Here is a 16,174-nt window from a genome sequence, read left to right as displayed (position 1 = left end):
TGTGTGTCTCTGTCTCTGTCTGTGTGTGTCTCTGTCTGTGTGTGTGTCTGTCTGTGTGTGTGTGTCTGTCTGTGTGTGTGTCTGTCTGTGTGTGTCTCTGTCTGTGTGTGTGTTTGTGTTTTCTGTGTTTGTGTAGTTATAATTGGGTTATTAAACAGAGTGTTTGTTTACATGCTGTTCTGTATTTTATACTGAGGGAAGCAAAGAGTAAGTGATGGTCATGCTTGTGTCTAATCTGCTTCGTCATATGGAAACACTGACTGCAGCTTTATTGTGAGCTGTTTTATGAATTATGTCACATCACGAGGTTCTGGATGCTAGTGAAGCACCTTCTTGGACCTTTCACAATCCCTCTTAACATATGACTTGAGGTTTAACTGTCTTAGCAGTCGGCCTTAGCTGTAAGGCTTTCCACCGCCTACTCGAAAAAAGAACAAATTATTGAATTGATCTCTGAACCACTGAAATTCTAGAGAAAGGATCGTCTGGCATTTCCTTGTCCAAGTTTCCTAGCTTGAAGGTCTGCTTCGGTTTAATTTAATACAGCTCTACTCAAAGATGACTGCTGGACTTATTTTACTGCTGCTGTCTGTATTCAGATTGCTGTCCAATTCGGGCAGCTCAAAGAGCCCCGTCAACTTGATTCCTCAGCTGAATGTCATCCTTTATTCTTCTGCGTGAGTTTCCATGTGTTTTCTTCCTGATGCACAGGCCAGACCTGTAAAAGCACTGGCATGCAAAAAAATCCACTGGGACTGTTCATATTTATGTGACTGGTTTATAACTGGAATTATAACAAGCCTATTTCCAGATATATTCTAGTGCAGTGTTCTCAGGCATATTTTTGTGAATACAAACAAAATGGTTTTGATTTGCAGATTTCAAATGACATGTTTAATAGGCTTACATAAGGTGGACAATTCAATAGCACGGACACCCGGGACAAGCAGATTTCACGTCTGGGCTGTTACTTTTATTCTTAGTTGAATGGTGGACAAGTACTTTCTACAACTAGGGTAAGCGTGGAGAAAAAATACAATTTCTGGTTGACATTTACAAACAGGTTTTTTTTCCCCTTATGTTATGTTATGCACTACAACTTGATACAGTAACTATACCATGTGCTACACATTTTATCCTCCATGTCCTGCTCCACTGGACACATCTGACATGTTCCATATAATACAAAGCAAATTTTTGCATATTCAAAGAAGTGGTGTTTATTTTCATTGAGATTCACCTATCAAACTATTTGCTATTTTTGAAATAGCTCCATTTTCTTCATTTCTAAGTCTCTTCATCCAGTGGTGGCTCAAGTGGTTAAGGCTCTGGGTTGTTGACTGGAGGATCAGGTTTCAAGCCCCAGCACTAACACTGGTGGGCCCTTGAGCAAGGCCCTTAACCTTAACCCTCCCTGCTCCAGGTATCATGGCTGACCCTCCAGTCTGACTCCAACCTCCAAAGTTAGGATATGCGAAGAAAGAATTTCACTGTACTATAATGTATATGTGGCTAAAATAAAGGCGGCTCCTGCTTTGGATAAAGGTGTATGCTAAGCGAATAAATAAATGTAATGCAAACCCAGTAAAAACATTTGTGCTCATGAGTGTGTATTAATTTACACATAATGATAAGACTAATGTTACTGATCTTAACTTCGACTTGATCTTTAATAGATCATAGATATACATAGAACGTACTGTTACATTTAAAGTGCTGATTTATATATTTTTATTGCGTTTACAGCATTCAGTAGAACTGTAGGTCTCAAAAGCTGTTGGCGAACTAGGTGCGGGTGTGTCTAGAAACGTTGCGGCGTAGAGAAAAGTTTACGCAAATACGGAGCGACTTGGTGCAGCAACTCCTTCACCAATGAGAATGAAGATGCGATACGATATGATGCAGACATACACTACTGAATTTATACACCAACACCAAATATTCTAGTTGCTCCACCCATTGATAAACCTTGTTACCATGGCAACCAGTAGTAGGAACACCTACTGAGCACTTCATAGTACAGAGACTGGAGTCTTGAACAGATAAAATCACTGTGTATAAACGGAGCGTAATGCCGCGGCCGACAGATTCAGTGAAAGCTTATTATTATTATTATTACTATTACTATTATTATTATTACTATTATTATTATTACTTTATATTATGATATAATTTTATTTTATTATGTGAACTCTAATTTTCAGACTTTAACCTGATTGTCACTGCATGAAAACTAGCTTTATCAGGAACCTTACAGGTGAACGATCATTTCCTTACTTGTTCGAAAATAGTCAGTCTTTTGGAATCGTTTGGAAACCTAGCGGAATAAGTTTGTTCGGGTTTTTGTTTAACGGGTTTAAGTTTACTTAAAGATCAATAAATGTGGCCAATTTGTTGGCATGACAAGACTTGAGCCTTGTCAACAATGGTTCAGAAAACTTTGGGCACGCTTTAATAGTTGGCAAAATAAATGTGTTGATTACACAAAGGGCAACAGGAAGAATTTTCTTTCATCTGTCTTCCAGATTTATTAACACACAGTTAAATAATTTATAAAACCGATTAGCCACTTAGTCCAATCAGAAATCTTTCTGATTGCTGCCGGTTTAGCTTCATTTTATAATATAATTTAGTTGTACTATTGATTATTAATTGTGTATTCAATTATTAATTGTTGTCATTGGTGTTATTGGAGTTGTAGTAGAGTAACGTAGGCTTGGCGAATTACCTCATCATTTCAGCAGATGGAGTGGGATCATTTGGTGATGTCAGTGCTGTGGTTTCCACGGCGTTTAACATGTTATGTAAATGGGTGATCTAATGTTGCTGGTCCGATCCAAACGGATTGAGTGTATTTGTGCGTGCGGTGACACACGGCTGAACCGTCCGTTGCCTCGTACCGCTGATGTCTTTTGCCAGGCCACTCTTCTTTCGTAGGTCAATAAAGTGCATATGCGTGTGTGTTTATGACAGTGAAGCTCCTCTTCGGGAGGTCGTGTGTATGTGTGTGTGCCTTCAGTCTATTGCGTCCTGTTATGGTCCTCCGTCGCTGAAGCAACGCAGCAGATGTTTCCGTGCCGCCAAGGCGCCATGACAACTGCAAACAGTTAGTCACATCATGACTGTGTATAATTCCTCATTTTTCATCGCCTTTGAGAGAGAAAGAGTAAATTAACCATTCCGCGATGCACCCCTGCTATCCCAGTTCTGTGAGAGATGGTGCGTGGCACGACTTTGACAAACCGAGCACTCTGCCAGTTTCCTTTTGGGTAGACCACCGTGTAGGAACCTTGCATGAACCTTATTTCCTTCTGCTGTTCTTTGGCTGCAGAACATCTCCCTTTGCCCATTTGTTTTTGAAACATGACCTCAGTTGGAGCTACTAAGAAGGATCTGTGTGGCTTCGGTGAGGCTCTGGCTAAGCATCACGCTCGTTTTGACAAAGCTCCTGGTGGCGCTCCAACGTTGGCTAAACCAGAGGGCGCTCTTGGATTTGTAGGTATTAAGTGTTTTTGAAAAGGTTGAAGCTCTGTTTAGAAGCAGTTGGTTTGCATTAATTTTGGCTTTGCAAAGCATGCAACTCATGTGACTAAAGATGGATGCTCAGTTTCAGGAACACGGGGCCACAGGCCTTGGTTGAATCTCTGAAACTGAAAGGTCTGGCTTTGACTCACTGACCCCAGTCAACCTCAGACCAAACCTCAATCTACAAATAATCTCTGTCAAGCCACTTCTGTGCTGCCAAATGTATATGTTTGTCCCAGGCCTGTTTTTGACCCATTGTTGAGATGACTTGCTGCTTCTCTCTTTATAACGTTCGGTGTAGATGGGTTCCTGCGAAGTTTAGTGCGTATGTTGTTTTGTGTTGGACAAGATTTATGTTTTCATTGTCAACTGCTAGCTCCAAAGTTTTGGCGTGGCTACACTTTATGCCGCTTCGCGTTTTCTCCCTTTCAATCCTTACTTGAAGGGAGCTGCCAAGTCCCCTAAGGCCTGTGTTAATGGAATCAAAAATAACAAGCAAACAATGGCATTAACCGATTGGGCGCTAAGTCTTGTGGTGGGCAGATACAGGAAAATCTTTAGGTTTTAAAATTTAGGTTGCTGGGCATGTAATTAGCCAGCTGCGGAAAGAATTGGGAAAATTTCTATGCGCACGTGGATGAAAGAGAAGGGGCATAAAAGAAAGGAGAAAAAAAAACCCAGCAGAACGGGCAAACAGGAAGCGTCAGACTAAATAAGTCCCGTTTGAGCTAAAGCGCTTTTAACGGTTGTTTGGAACACAATGTAAATAGCCATTCCAGAGTCACTGCAAACCAAAGACTTTAACCACGAGCTCACTGGCTGTCAGGAGCAGCTTCAGTCTCCACTACATTCCCTGAGATGGCACACTTCTTCTTTCAAGTGTTTCACAAGTGTGATTTACACAGATACAAACAGTTTCACTGAAATCTACATCGGATCAAACTCTTTTCTAACCTAACGAAGGCAATGTCCATTTTAAGCCACTTTGTGACTTACAGTAGACGTTTCTGTTTCCCTGAAGCTCAAGTATGTTCAGTTCATCTTATGACACTTCCAAGAAATATTTAAGGTGATGCGTATTTGAATGTATGACCAAGACGTTGATATACAATATTTTTTCTTTTTTTTCCACCACGTGTCGCAGGTGGAGGGCGTAGGACGGTATTTTCGCGAACAGCTGCTGCAGTCACGGCACAGAGGAGCTTTCGAGCTGGCCTACGTGGGATTTGTCCGTCTGACAGAAATGCTGTGCAGGTAAGATCGATAGATGCGTGCGGGGCAGACACAGTATCTAACAGTCAAACGATAACCAGCGGTAACTCCCTAAAGTCCAAGATCTCTACTTATATAACCTCCTGAAACTCCTCTTACAGTAATGATTAACCTCCAGGAAGTTGTGCTGATTTCAGTGGCCTCTTGCGCCACCCCTACTGTCTCTAAACCGACTGTTGTCCTTGGCAGCTGCGCACATACCTGAAGCTCTCCCAAAGATTATGAAATTTAAATAAAGAAAAAAAAAGTGTCCACATCTGGAGAGCTGCACTTTAATGTCTGTTGGAATGCAGCTCTGCGGCACAGGTTAAGGAAATGAAATGAACTTCCTCGAGACTGCTGAAGTGACACAAACGCGACTCCAGGGCAGCTGCTCGAATTCCTACGTATCATTATAGCTTTGTCATTTCTGGCCTTTTCATTTCTTTCCCCGTATTTCTTTCTCCAGTTTGGATTCACTATTTCATGATATGTGATCACATCTTGATTCCCTCCCAAGTTTCATCGCAGCTATTTCCTGTTATAGTTGATCGTTTCCTTACTGCACACCATCCAAGGCAATGCAAGAGTAAAGTGAAACGCTTTAGATCTTCCTTTAATATGTGTGTTGCTCGAGGCTACAGCCCATATTGTCTTATGAAATGTTTTGACTTTCATAAGAAAATGAGAGTTTATTATTATTTTCAATATCTGAGAAATATATCTGTAGATCAGATCAGAAATCGGTAGATGTGGAGTGAGCATCTTGGTGTATCGCCTTTTGAACTGTTGATTGCAGAGTTTTTAACGACTGCTCTTTGGAGGTAGTGTGTGTGTCTGTATCCTTGTATCTGTGTGTATGAATGAGTGTGTGTGTGACGTGACATACGTGACATATAGCTAAGTATGGTGACCCATACTCAGAATTCGCTCTCTACATTTAACCCATCCAAAGTGCAGCCATTTATACTGCGGCGCCCGGGGAGCAGTTGGGGGGTTCGGTGCCTTGCTCAAGGGCACCTCAGTCGCGGTATTGCCGACCCGAGACTCGAACCCACAACCTTAGGGTTAGGAGTCAAACTCTCTAACCATTAGGCCACGACTTTGTGTGTGTGTGTGCGCCTGTTATCCATGTCTCTGTATCTGTGTGTGCTGAAGAATAGAATAGAAGCCTTTAGTTTTGTCACATATTTATTACACCACAGTGAAATTCTTTCTTCGCATATTCCAGCTTTTGAGGTTGGGGTCAGAGTTCAGAGTCAGCCATGAAACAGCACCACTGGACCAGTGAGGGTTAAGGGCCTAGCTCAGGGGCCCAACAGTGGTAGCTTAGCAGTGCTGGGGTTCGAATTAATTCTCCGATCAACAACCCAAAGCCTTAACTGCTCGAGCCACCACTGATGGGGGTGTGTGTGTGTGTTCTCTCTCTGTGGTGTGGTTAGTGCGTAGTGGCTGGAATGTTTGATCTGGACTGCTTGGTCCAGTGCTCTTAGTATAATAGCAGCACTTTTTATAACAGGAGTCCTGAATTCCTCAGTGCTGTCTCTGCTCCTGCAGTAGGCCTTACACTCAGTGCAAGCGCCTGAGCATGTGTGTGTGTTTCATTGTTTCCAAGAGGAAGATATTTAATATTATAATACTGTATGAACAAATACAGGAATCTAAATATTTAGATTTTATATCAAGATCTAGATTTGGGTGTATTATGACCTTATTTTTTGCTCTTGAACAGCCTTAAATGTCCAGCACACTTTCTCTTTTATTCTAAACCTCTTATTACTTAAAAGTCGATTGTAGAAGGTTCAACTCTTCAGCCAACCTCGTTCCTTCACGTTCATGTGTCTTGCTCTTTAGACTAACATTCAGTAGTATTTACTACTCGTGATTGCTTGCTCGGTGTTACAAATGTTTCTAGAAGAATAAAATGATTTTATTTTGCTCATCAACGTGACTGTCACAGTTAGTTAGTACCAGAGGCAGAAGCTCGTCTTTAAGCTACTATCATCCAGATAGCTGTCAGCGTACATGGCTCATCATGCAGCAGAGCCCACAGATCATCAGTGCCATGGCGTAACTACTCGTTCTGTGGTATCTGAAAACTCTTTCTGTAAGGAAGGGGTTCGATCTGACTCTCATCTTATAGTACATGTGCTTTGTACATACTAGGAACAGTTAAATCTACTTAGTATGCAAATTCAAGCTAAAATCATTTTTTTATCTCCCAATGCTAATTACTAGAAATCTTTGTGTATTTGAGCTCCAACTTTAGAAATGAACTGGAAAATGTTTTTCTTTTTAAGATAAACAGTAGTGAAGTGCAGTGACATACAGCTAAGTATGGTGACCCATACTCAGAATTCGTTCTCTGCGTTTAACCCATCCAAAGTGCACACACACACAGTGAACACACACCCGGAGCAGTGGGCAGCCATTTTATGCGGCGGCGCCCGGGGAGCAGTTCAGGGTTCGGTGCCTTGCTCAAAGGCATCTCAGTCGTGGCATTGCCGGCCCGAGACTCGAACCCGCAACCTTAGGGTTAGGAGTCAAACTCTCTAAGCATTAGGCCACGTCTTCCCCAGAAAAGTACAGAAAATGGAGTAGTAAATGCCAGTTCAGTCAAAAAACTCCATTCATAGCTTCTCTCATGCTCTCGGTCTCTTGCCATTGCCTCCTCTCAAACACATAGTCGAATTTCTTTCACCTTAACGATGATGTTTAACATGTCTGAAATGCCACACCGATGCATGAGTAATCATGAGTAATGACATTTCCGGCCATCCTTCTGATCCGACACATCTTACATCACACTGAATGTGAAATACTATTTACATGGTTGTCAGGGTGACTCAGGACTTTTTTTTTGCTCCCTGAATCAATAATTATTTTTTTCCTCCCTCTTTATTTATGTTAATAAAATCTGTGTGTAAGTTGCTGGTGAATAGTTTACTGGATTAAGCTCTTAGGCCAGGGTTATGTTGAACAGATGATGTGGTTTGCATAACAGTATCCCTGTGATCCTTTTTGCGTGTCTTTTGGACACTGTGAAGGATAAAAGCAACAGACGCTAGAGGGTCGTGACAATCATCCCTGTATGGCAGGTTGCCATGTCGAACTGTAAAATGTTTACAGATAGTCACGGCTCACGAGTTCGTCTTTGTGTAACAGCAACAGAATGGAGATGTTAAAATGGTTAAGACACGGATGAGATCTGTTTGTTTTTGTCATGACGGTTAGAATCTAGAAGAGGCAGAATTCCAGTAAAATGTTTAGAAGGCTTTATGGGATACGGCATAATAAATTTTTTTGTCTTAAAAGTAATAAGGGAGCTGTAAACCCGGCTTTAAACTAGGACCAGCAGTGTACTCCGTGTCTTTAGGACTTGGTTTGAAGAGAGATTTTTTTTTTCTCAGTTGTATGACATCATTGTTACGTGTTGTTTTTTCACATTAAGCTTGTCCATACTAATTTTAATATTCGAATATATCCTTACACTTAATGAACGGATATTCGGTTAACCACTAGAAGAAGGGAAAAAAGCTTCGTTAACGTGTCGTCCTTCCACTGCAATTAAACTTTCCCTCGTCTTGGTCGTGGCACGCACGTTTGGGTTTTTGACATAATGTAGAGAAAAAGAAATGAGCTGAAATATTAAGCTTGAAGCTATGGGTAGCAGTGTGTGTTCTGCTTTCAGTTCAGTTTTAATCTCAGTGGAAGTTCTAGCTTCTGCATTTTGTCACTGCATTAACAAAACTTAAAATCACTACATATTGCATATTATATTCTGTACAGATGACCTCGGCTGGCTCGTGTAGACCGTGTCCGAGTCGTGGGCCCAAATGGAAAAGATGTTCCAGACTCTAGCCCAGCGGTGGAGAACTCTACCAACGTTTGTGTATTTTCCGATTAAGGTGATGGTGGTGGTGATGATGGTTGGGCAGGATGCATTGAAGCAGATTTGCGTTCACACGCTGTATGGCATGTGGTCAGCGGTGTCTTGTGCCACCTTTGAAGGTGGTTTCAGTGTTTGGATCACAGAGTAATGTCTGAGAAACACTGCACTGCGTTCACCAGGAGAGGTTCTAGAGTTTGATCACTACTGGGGCACATGAACTCCAAGAAGTTCTGGGGGGTCTGGTGGCATGTCCTCTGGAACACATTCTATACTAAAACAACGCCAAAGCATACAATTCTGCTGACTTTGTCCGTCTGTCTGCCTGTCTGCCTATTTTAGTTAACTGTTTGTCAATTTTAGCTAAGTGTCTGTATGTCTGTCTTTATGTATAACACTCTGTCTGTTTATTTTAGTTAATTGTCTGTCTGTCTCTTTTTTTAATTTAACTGTTCATCTCTCTGTCTGTCTGTCTATTCTGGTTCACTGTTTGTCTGTATTTATGTCTATCTGTCTGTCTGTTATAGTTAACTGCCTGCCTTTTGATTTTAGTTGTCTTTCTGCCTCTCTGTCTCTTTAGGTCAACTGTATGGCTGAAAAATTGAAATTGAAAAATTCTTTGGTGTAGGTTTTAGTTCTGTTTTGATGGCTGGATCTCAGTGGGGATTTGGGAAATTTTATCGTATTGAACATATGATATATGGTATTGTGATATTTCCTCCTGTATACGGTTCAGCAAGATTTTGGCCCCAAACATGCATCCAAATCCACACAGAACTGTTCTGCAGGACGCAGAAGCGATGATGGTCATCTCAGTCTTGGGGTTTGAACCCTGTTGAAAACCTGTGGTCTGAATTGCAGAGGCAGGCCACATACACAAACCTAAGTATATGCAGTGGGAACATGAAACATTTTACATGGAGGATTTTTAACTTTTCACTTTGCAAGTGTCTCAAACCTTACACCAAATCGAGAAGGTTTAAGATCGAAAATGTCTTAAAATCACAGAATTTCATTCAAAAAAGTTTAAGCCAAAACAAAGTGGAAAGACCTACCGCTTCCTGAACTTCTTAAACTAGCATTTATTAAAAAAAAAAAAAAAATATATATATATATATATATATATTGCTGTATTACCAACTTGTACTTACTTGGTTTTTGTACTTGGTTTTCTTACAAATCTATTGTGGGACCCAGTGAATCAATATTGATGCATTCATTTTTTTTTTTTTTTTTTTTTAAATGTTTTGATTTTTCAAAATTTTAATAATGGAACAAAAAACTCCCCCATTGAGAAATAACCAAAAACAATCATTTTTAGTGGATCCTGCCACAGTTGAGAGCAATGCAGTTGCCAGGAAATGCCAAAAAATAATAGTAGACATAGTAGCACAGTAACTAAAAATACACTCCTGCATAAAACAGAATGCATCCTTCAGCGTCCAGCTCAGACTTCACCCTGGATGAAGGCGTCTACCAAATAATGAACATAACTAAATCTAATTTTCTGTTTTTTTCTGTTTTAGGAGTGGAAGCACCACTTTACAGCAGCTTCCAGGCAAGTGGCTAAAGGAGGTACTCATGGAGGTGAAGGGCAGCGACCCTTCTTCTAAATTGTGTGCCACTCGCCGCAGTGCTGGAATTCCTTTTTACATCCAGGTAACTCCTGCTCTTAGCTCAGTGCTTTACACATTGACTTAACCCCAGGTTATCCCTCAGAATCTGGGGTAAAGAAACGTTACACGCTTGTCATCTAGAAGGCGGGTTATGAAGCCCTGGTGCAAGAAATGTACAGTGTGAAAGGATGCTGTTAGAATGTTAAGGCCGGTTGCAACAGACACCCAATTAGAAACTGAATAATAAAATGCATGCCTCATACAGTCAATGTAACCTAGTGTGTTGTTTAAATAGTAGTTTTTGAGGAGGGTGGGGGGTCCCAAATGGTGATGGACCAATCAGGTCTGTGCTGAACTCAGTTTGCGTTGACCCATTAGTTCTCCAGGAGCTCTTGGTTGCACTATTATAAACTGTTGTACATTTATTTCCTGTCCAGTGTCACCCAAATGAGGATGGGTTTCCTTCTGAGTCTGGTTCCTATCAAGGTTTCTTCATCTCTGAGGTTTTTCTTGCCACCGTCACCTCAGGCTTGCTCATTGGGGATAGGGATAGATATGTAGCATTTAAAATGAATATTCTTTAAATTAATTTTTAACTTTTAATTGTATGTCTTAATCTATTTATTTTTATCCTTATTTCTTTTTATTATTATTTATTTATTTATTTATTTATTTATTTATTTATTTTATAAATCCTTTTTTTCTCTCTCTCTTCTGTTTCCATACTTCGGTAAAGCTGTTTTGAGACAATGGGAATTGTTGGTATCTTAAGTATGTACTGTAACTTCAGAGTTAATGTATCCAATGATGGAGACTTAAGCACTTCTGTACGTCGCTCTGGATAAGGGCGTCTGCCAAATGCTGTAAATGTAAATGTTAAAAGCGCTATAAAAATAAATTGAATTTGATGGAAAGCACTTTTTTTGGTACAGAATTTATTTTTTGAATTAGACCCTGTTCAGGATAATCTAGATGGCCCAGTCAGAAATGACTGAGAATTTAAGGAACTGACTGAAATTTTTAGCTTTATATGTCATTTGGGACACCGGTACATTCGAATTCAGAGATGCGAAAGTGCAAAAAAAAACAAAGCCGTTATTTAAACCGTTCATCAACCGCTTTATTTATCAAGTCATTATGCAAAGGTGCAAAAGAAAAGGTTAATCCAGGCTGTATGAGTGTGCATCGTGAAACGTCAGATAATGAATATAATGTGCAGGATTAATTGGTTACCCTGAATAAATTATGAGCAATGTGAAAACTGTAGCAAGAGATTCCAGGACTCAGGATTCCTTTAACTCTGGCTTTACAATGATCCAGGGTTAAATATATCGAATGTGAAAATCCCTTTTGTGTGTAAAAGAGAGTGAGACTTATGCAATATGGAGAACGCTTCTCTACATAGAATTGCATAAACTTTTGTCTATGTAATAATCTAGTTATCAGTCATTCTCTGAGTTCCTCTCCAGTGGATGGCCCTTTGACGAGCTGAATATTTGGCTATTGAAATGAAGCAAAACGAATAAGCTGTTGGAAGCACGCTCTGGAGATGGAGTGAGATTTACAATGCAGGAAAGCGAAAGGAAGGGAGAGGGCGGATAAATTCAATACCCTGGCTGGAGTGCGTGCGTTCCTGCGGCATGTTCCGGAAAAGGCAGTCTGACGTGGATGGGGTCACACCCTGTGGCTCCTTTTTCCCCTGTCAAGTCTCACAGCTCGAAGCTTGGTCATGCTTACTCCATTCCTCCTTTCCTTCTTTTCTCCTAAGAGACTGTTAAGGAAATTTGAGTTCCATGACAAGCGCGAAGTAGTCATAAAACTTGAGTTTTGATCACATCACTCTGAGATTCCCTCCCTACCCTAATGAGCTGAAAGCACCCCGGGGTGTGGGGATAATAGGGGCTTTTAATGAGCACATTATAATGAGAGGGAGAGAGAACAAGAGCTGAGTAGTTTTTGCATCCAGTCATCCTTACTTCATGACTCCCATAAAAGCAGTATGAGTAACCTGTCTCTTCTCTAGTCGTTCACAGTAACCACGAATATTTTATACCATTCCTGTAAGTTCTTGTACTAATCTTTTTGTAATCCTTGTACAAACATTTTTTTTGGTTGTGTGCGTGCAAACACAGGCATTGCTGTCCTCCGAGCCGAAGTCATCCAGCTGTAGCCTGCTGAAGATGACCATGAGAGAGCTGACGGCGCTAGCCATGCCGAGTCACGATGGCGCTACTGACCGCAGCACTGTCCCACAGGTTACACCCATCCACACTCCACTTTACTCACGAATACAAAAAAATACAAAAAAAATGACACAAAACCCAGAAAATGAACTGACTGTGCTTTCTAAACTGACAATTTGTCTACATGTCACCAGGTCCATGCTTTGAATATTTTAAGGGCTCTATATCGGGACACACGTTTGGGAGAAAACATTGTGCCCTTTGTGGCAGAGGGCCTGCAGGCCGCAGTGCTCGGTTTCACCTCCCCTGTCTGGGCTGTAAGTTGTTTTTTTTTTTTTTTTTTTTAAATCATTGTCCCTATTTTTTGTGTGTGGTTTTTTTATTTGTTTATTTATTTTTTAGATTATTAAGCCGATATTTCATTACAAACTTTTTTTTTTATTATTAAATGTCTGAGTTCACACACACACTTTATTGCATAAAGTTGAAAGCTGAAGTCATTTTAGTCTGGTAACTGCCCACCAGCATACACACACGCGTGAACACACACACACACACATTGTTTCTTCATGCTTTTTCTCACGTACACTTGTACAGTCACAGCAAGTTAAATTGTAACTGATTTCCAGGCTCTGATCATTTAAGTTAATCATTAAGTGCACCATGGGACACAAGCTCAGTCTCACACACACACACACGTCAGCATACACACACACAGCTGTGCAGTGCACCTAATTCAGTCTCCGTCTCTTTTTCTGTCAGTCATTCTCTCTCCTTTTGTGTCTCTCATTCTTTTCTCTCTCTCTTTCTCTCTTTCTCTCTTTTCTTGGATTGTAAGGCATAAATTCAGTTGAAAAAGCTTTGAAGATTTATTTTTCTGCAGTGTGGAAATCCTGATCCATAATTGTTTCACTTTTTTTGTCTGTGTATTTTCTAAAATAGCCTCCCAGCAGTTTTCCTTGCATCATTTACTGTAGATGTGATCAGACTACAAAAGAATACTGTCCCAGACGGTCCCACACTGTATCGTGACCCAGATCTGTGAGAAACTCTGGCGGGTTCGGCATATAATGCGGCTTTTCTTGCTAGATCATGACGCTAGTGATGTCAGGCGGGATTCAGGGCTTCGCTTCTGATGTGGAGCAGTTCTTATGACTGCACCATGAGGGCTTTGTGGAAGAAAATGGCCTGTTTGTGTTTTTGACTGCTTCTTGGGCTATAGACTATAGATATGTAAACCATCAGAGCCGTGGGTTCTGTCACGGATTGCACGGCAGAGTGATTTCTAGTTAAAGCGGTGAGGACAGGGGAAAGCTTATCTAGGTCACCTCTGTTTCACCTCTTCCACGGGCCCCTCCCTCTCCATATCACGTTCTCTTTCTCTTTAACTGTTAAGCACTCTGTTGGCATGACTACACTAAATGATGTAAGCTTTTTCCGGAGCTTGGTGAAGTAGAATAAACTGGCCAAAGCAATATCTAAATCTGATAACTGTCATTTCTCTTCTACAGGTGAGGAACTCCTCCACTCTCCTCTTCAGTACTCTGATCACTCGGATATTCGGCGTGAAAAGAGGGAAGGATGAACACTCCAAAAAGAATAAGTATGACATTTGTGCAGTTTGGCCTCTACAGCTTTGTCCGCATACTGCTGACTACTTTTAAGACTCCATAACTGCACCTTTCCTTCACTTCAGCGTATAGTTCCTTCACCGCACCTCTCCTTTCACTGCACATTTTTCCTTAGGTCTGATCTGTCCATCTTGACGGTTCATGCTCCTCTATGTGCCTCATATCTCTTTTTAATGTTAATGCACCAGTCCGTTGAAATGTCCTGTATGCACACACAGACATCAAAAGTATTTTGGAAATGGACGAGATTCCCAGAGTATTTCTATTTTTTTTATTTTTTATTTTAAAAACAACGTCAAATGGGATCATATATTTCTAGATTTGGTACACGTTAGACACACTTGCCATTAGTTAGTTTTGGTAGATTCCTTCCAGGTTTACCCAGACATCAAGTAAATGATCCATTTTCCCATAAATCCAGTGAATATCGTCACTGCTGTTACTTCCCTCATTGTTCTGCTGCTCTGTTTAGTGTGTATTCTGCTGGATGAATATGACACTGCTTTATTGTATGACCAAATGTTTATTGACACATGATATTTACACCTATATTTGTATGCATGTTTAACAGACATGTCTCTTCCTAGTAGGCTTTGCACTAGATTTTGGAATATAGCTGCAGGAATATAAGCTCATTCATTCCAAGAGCGTTAGACAGTGAAGTCCGCTAAGAAGCCCAGGGGTGAGGTCAGCATTCCAGTTCCTCCCAGAGATGTTCATGACGGGGTCGAGGTCAGGGCTCGGCAATCCGTGTCTTCATGGAGCTTGCTTTGTGCACAGGAGCACTGTCATGCTGAAACCCATTTGGTGCCTCTTGGTTCCAGTGAAGGAAAATCTTCATCCTACTGCAGAAAAGCTTTCAACTGTGTATAACAGATTTGATTTTAGTGTCCACAACGTCCTCAGATCTGTGTCGCGTTAAGGTAGAAAGGCAGATCATGTCCGTCACGTCACATCGGTAATGTAAATGTAGCCTTTAAGTCCACCAACAGGGGGCACCGCAGTTCTATCCACTCTGTTTTCCTCGATCTTTAATATACTCTGGCCTGTGGTGTGAGGCACGGATCCAGCTCCTCAAACAATCTTATGTACCCTCAACCTCTCTGTTGCCTTTATCTCTGACTGTATATATTACACGGTCATGTTGGATCTCTCACACATTTCCCCCTCCCTACCACATTCCTCTTCCAATTTGCACTCCCTGGCAGATCTCAGGGATGTGTTTGATAACGACTTTTAAAAGAAATAACGAGGAATGGGAGAGAGAGAGAGAGAGGAATCAAATTCGCAGATGTACGTCAGCTCGGACCATTTGTCTTTCCCAAAGGCATCTTTATCGCTCTGTGCACCAGAGGGAATGTTAACAAGGTGCATCCTACATGCGCACACTAACACCCTGCTGCTCTGAAACCTGATCCCGGCATCGGTACAAGTCCATGGACCTCATACGATTTGGTGTACGAGTTGCGTGTCAGTCGGAAAAGCATCACGTTTTATTGCGATGACTCTCGTTAAAGCCAAAACCAAAACAGACGCCCATGACACTGCATAGCTGCTAAAACTAACTGCTAAACGTCAGCTCCATTCCAGATGACAGTAGGGTACAGAGAGGCTGGATTCGATCTCTGGTGATCCCACAGTCAATCCCTGAGCTGCTTTACTGGTTTCGCCTGCTCACACAACACAACGTTTTTCTCCTTTAGCCTGATTTGCATCCTGATCCTATTATACACAAACCAGCTTTGACTCATTTGTGGTTTGTTTAGCTATGTTTTTTTTGTTCCTCCTTCCTTGAGTTTCATTTATGTCATCGTCATGTGCATGTGTGCATGTTTCTATATCTCGGCAGGAACCAAGTGTCCCCAAGAGACAATATTCCTTGGACAGTTTTGCCCCAGTGGCAATGAAATACATTATTGGACTCTCTGACCGTGCACACACACGCACACATACATGCACCCAAACTTTCTGATCTTGTGATAAGGACACTGCTGAGAGGCTCTCCTATACCACTAACAGGAAACAGAGCTTTGGTGGCATTTGTTTATTATTTGTGTGTGTGTGTGTGTGTGTGTGTGT

The 16,174-nt window shown here is 41.2% G+C and overlaps 1 protein-coding gene across 3 annotated transcripts in view; it reads left to right on the top strand.

Moving 5' to 3' along the window:
• thada (THADA armadillo repeat containing) overlaps positions 1–16,174 on the top strand; it is an 81,276-nt gene that overhangs the window by 18,292 nt on the left and 46,810 nt on the right. For all 3 annotated transcript variants that reach the window (XM_060872120.1, XM_060872118.1, XM_060872119.1), the window contains exons 22-26: positions 4,670–4,779; positions 10,192–10,324; positions 12,414–12,536; positions 12,659–12,781; positions 13,976–14,067. In XM_060872120.1, coding sequence (XP_060728103.1) covers positions 4,670–4,779; positions 10,192–10,324; positions 12,414–12,536; positions 12,659–12,781; positions 13,976–14,067 — 581 coding nt within the window. The remainder of the gene's footprint in view (positions 1–4,669; positions 4,780–10,191; positions 10,325–12,413; positions 12,537–12,658; positions 12,782–13,975; positions 14,068–16,174) is intronic.

The sequence above is a fragment of the Tachysurus vachellii genome, chromosome 6 (genome assembly GCF_030014155.1).
Source record: "Tachysurus vachellii isolate PV-2020 chromosome 6, HZAU_Pvac_v1, whole genome shotgun sequence".
Taxonomy (NCBI): Eukaryota; Metazoa; Chordata; class Actinopteri; order Siluriformes; family Bagridae; genus Tachysurus; species Tachysurus vachellii.
This window is presented reverse-complemented; position numbering and strand designations above follow the sequence as displayed.